The 2813-nt window shown below is 40.7% G+C and overlaps 1 protein-coding gene across 1 annotated transcript; it reads right to left on the reverse strand.

Moving 5' to 3' along the window:
* Nucleotides 1-1894: 1894 nt before the first annotated feature.
* On the reverse strand, nt 1895-2563 carry LOC134225036 (turripeptide Pal9.2-like). The gene is made up of 3 exons (XM_062704792.1): nt 2410-2563; nt 2157-2339; nt 1895-2088 (listed from the first exon to the last, which is right to left on the reverse strand). The coding sequence occupies exons 1-3, from the start codon at nt 2435-2437 to the stop codon at nt 2030-2032; spliced, it is 270 nt and encodes an 89-aa protein (XP_062560776.1). The 5' UTR covers nt 2438-2563; the 3' UTR covers nt 1895-2029.
* Between the last annotated feature and the right edge of the window lie 250 nt (nt 2564-2813).

The following is a 2813-nucleotide window of genomic DNA, read 5'->3' on the forward strand; positions in this document are numbered from 1 at the left end:
GGTGGAATTCAATGGGATTGTATTAACTCGTCTTATGACAAGTATATTTTCTAGTTTTCACACGATACGGCGGCCAGATATAGGTGATGAGATATTGAAATCACGAGTTTTAACTAAAATCGTTTTTTTTTTGCGATTTCAAATTACAAAATCAACAAAAAATACAAGTCAGACTGAAGAGCAAAATAATAGTCGACCGATCAGCACAACACAGCACAACAACAAATCATTGGAATCACCAAGGACAATTCCGGCACCGTTCCGCCGAAGAGAACCCTTCTCGACGTGGCCAATACGGTCTCGTCCGTGGTCTCGTCGATTGCGTTAACAAAGGGTACGCCGAAGCTACGATTGATACCGTCCCAGTGAGTGGCAAGCCGCCATCTCGACCGATCAAGGTAACCCGTGATCCCGCCATTGCCCTGAGCCGATCAAACCACCAACCCGCCATCTCTGGCCAAGCTACCAGACCTTCCGATAAAGCGACAAAACCGCCATCTTCCTACCAAGCCGCCGTCGACAACCAACTCACCTGCTGTCGTCAAGTAAAACCACCGGTACGTACCGAACAACAGAAAACCACCCTGAAGAATTCAAACCCACAATACCCCAAATAAATTGTATTCCTACTAATTGGCTTTCCTTAATAAACGTCCATAGTCATACCCATTACACAAGTCAAATATTCAAATAATTCCACAGTTTCCACACCCGTTGTTCCGCGTAGCCCCTCCGAATTACCCAGTAGCATGCCGGCCCTGCGACACAGTTCAGGGGTCTCATGTTACTGAGCTATTGACCGGGAGTTGTTGATCCGCCTTGAGGCTTGAGAGCAAGCCCGTAAGTCTAAGAGAGTCTCAGGTGTCATACGGAGAGCCGAATGTAACAGCCGGGGTACGATTTTCAACAGATCCAATCAATTCATTTGTTTTGCGGATGACATGGACATTGCCGGCAGAACATTTGCAAAAGTGGCAGAACTGTACACCCGCCTGAAACGTGAAGCAACAAAAGTTGGACTGGTGGTAAATGCGTCAAAGACAAAGTACATGTTTGTGGGCGGAACCGAGCGTGACAGGGCCCGCCCTGGAAGCAGTGTTACGATAGACGGGGATACCTTCGAGGTGGTCGAGGAATTCGTCTACCTTGGATCCTTGCTAACGGCTGATAACAATGTTAGTCGTGAGATACTAAGGCGATCATCCGAATTGTAAAAAAGTTATTGGAAATTTGTATAATAGCAATCCCAAAACATTTATCACTGGTAGAGAAAAATGCCGTTAAAAAGTGACTCTAGTGACAAACCTTACCCCTGGTAGATACAAAAAAAGTTTTTGATTGTAAATCAATAGTTCATTGATTGTTTTCAATAGTTTGACTATTTGTACTCAAATTGATTATATTTGCAGTCTAATGTAACCATAAAGATGTGCCAAAAATTGCATTTTGTTGTTGAAACAATTCGATGAAGGTTATATAATAGAAGGTGCACAATTTATTGGTGCTCCACAGACACCATGGGCGGGACAGGGTTAAATTAATATCAATTGATAAAAACTCTTTAGCAAATAAGAATCGTTTGAAAATTGCATCTTAATTTGAAGCATTTACTTTTCCTTTTAAGAATAGAAATTTACCTACTTTAAAATAGGAACTTCTAGCATAAAATCCAGCAGCTTCTAGCATGAAAGCCAGCATTGCAGAAAAAGTCTCATAAATCCAAGTTAGGATCGTTAGTTAACTAATAAACGAGGTAATTCTTCAATTTGCTAGTTCGTTAATATGGTAATTTTATAAATTCGTTTCTCCTGGGAAATGTTCTCTACTCCCTAAACAGGCATCGTACTCGGCACACAAGATATGTATTGTGACAAGAAAAAAAATCTATTATGACTTAGATTAATAATTTGCCCGATTTATTAAACATACATAATTGATGAACGAGTAGAAAAATGTGCGTTATAGGCAATTTTTGTGTGATTAGAAGTCATGCGATATTCAGCCCTCAATTTTTTTCCGCTTCTCTTCTTTACTGCAGTCTCACGCCACCGCCTCCGGGACATTCACCTTGAGACAGCACATTCAAACCTGAAATCGTAGGAAAATAAACTAAAGCTTCGCTCGGCTGATGAAGTCATCCAAAAGCAAGTTATTACTCTTTTTGTTCTCGCAGTTGTACTTCTGCAAAACGCATTCATTTCCAAAACTGATGGGTTTATCCTTGCTGCCCTTGACCCCGCCGCATACCGGCGTATAGTCATCTGTGCACGCTGCATTACACTTGCTCGTTGGCTTTTCCTTGGCAGGACTCGCCTGGACGACTCCGATAACAAGTATAACTGTATTGAAGTTCAAAAAATTACCAAAAAATCAGATTGTTAAATAGCTTGAATACGTTTATGGGAATACCTGCTAGAACAGCGATTGCCAAACGCATGACGACTGGTTGTCTGAACGTTGTTGCGGGAATAAACAGAAACACGACCAACTGAGATGGAATTCTACAAATCACTAAATCTCGTTACGGTCATTCAAGTAGGTAGCAGAAAAAGAGAACAATAATCATTATAATATGCGGTTTACCGTTGATCGAATAGTTGGCTCATGTTATGAAGTTCACAGGTTCACAAGTTCATCATTTAGCAGGAAATAGGTAAAAGCAAGAGTGATTAACCATTAACAGAGTTAGGTACATGGTACAAAGTGGTAAAGTCATTTTAAAAGATGTAAAATATCATATTCATGTGTTCACTTCACTCTCAGATGTTTGGCTAATAGAATACAATGATCAGTTTTTCACGAATATACTTGGG

The sequence above is a fragment of the Armigeres subalbatus genome, chromosome 3 (assembly GCF_024139115.2).
Source record: "Armigeres subalbatus isolate Guangzhou_Male chromosome 3, GZ_Asu_2, whole genome shotgun sequence".
NCBI lineage: Eukaryota > Metazoa > Arthropoda > Insecta > Diptera > Culicidae > Armigeres > Armigeres subalbatus.

What these genes read in the sequence shown, in the direction of transcription:
- LOC134225036 (XM_062704792.1), bottom strand. Translation starts at nt 2,437, where the DNA reads ATGCGTTTGGCAATCGCTGTTCTAGCAG. An exon ending in GGCAATCGCTGTTCTAGCAG is followed by an intron (nt 2,340 to 2,409) that starts GTATTCCCATAA and finishes ACTTCAATACAG; the next exon opens with TTATACTTGTTATCGGAGTC. An exon ending in CAACTGCGAGAACAAAAAGA is followed by an intron (nt 2,089 to 2,156) that starts GTAATAACTTGC and finishes CTACGATTTCAG; the next exon opens with GTTTGAATGTGCTGTCTCAA.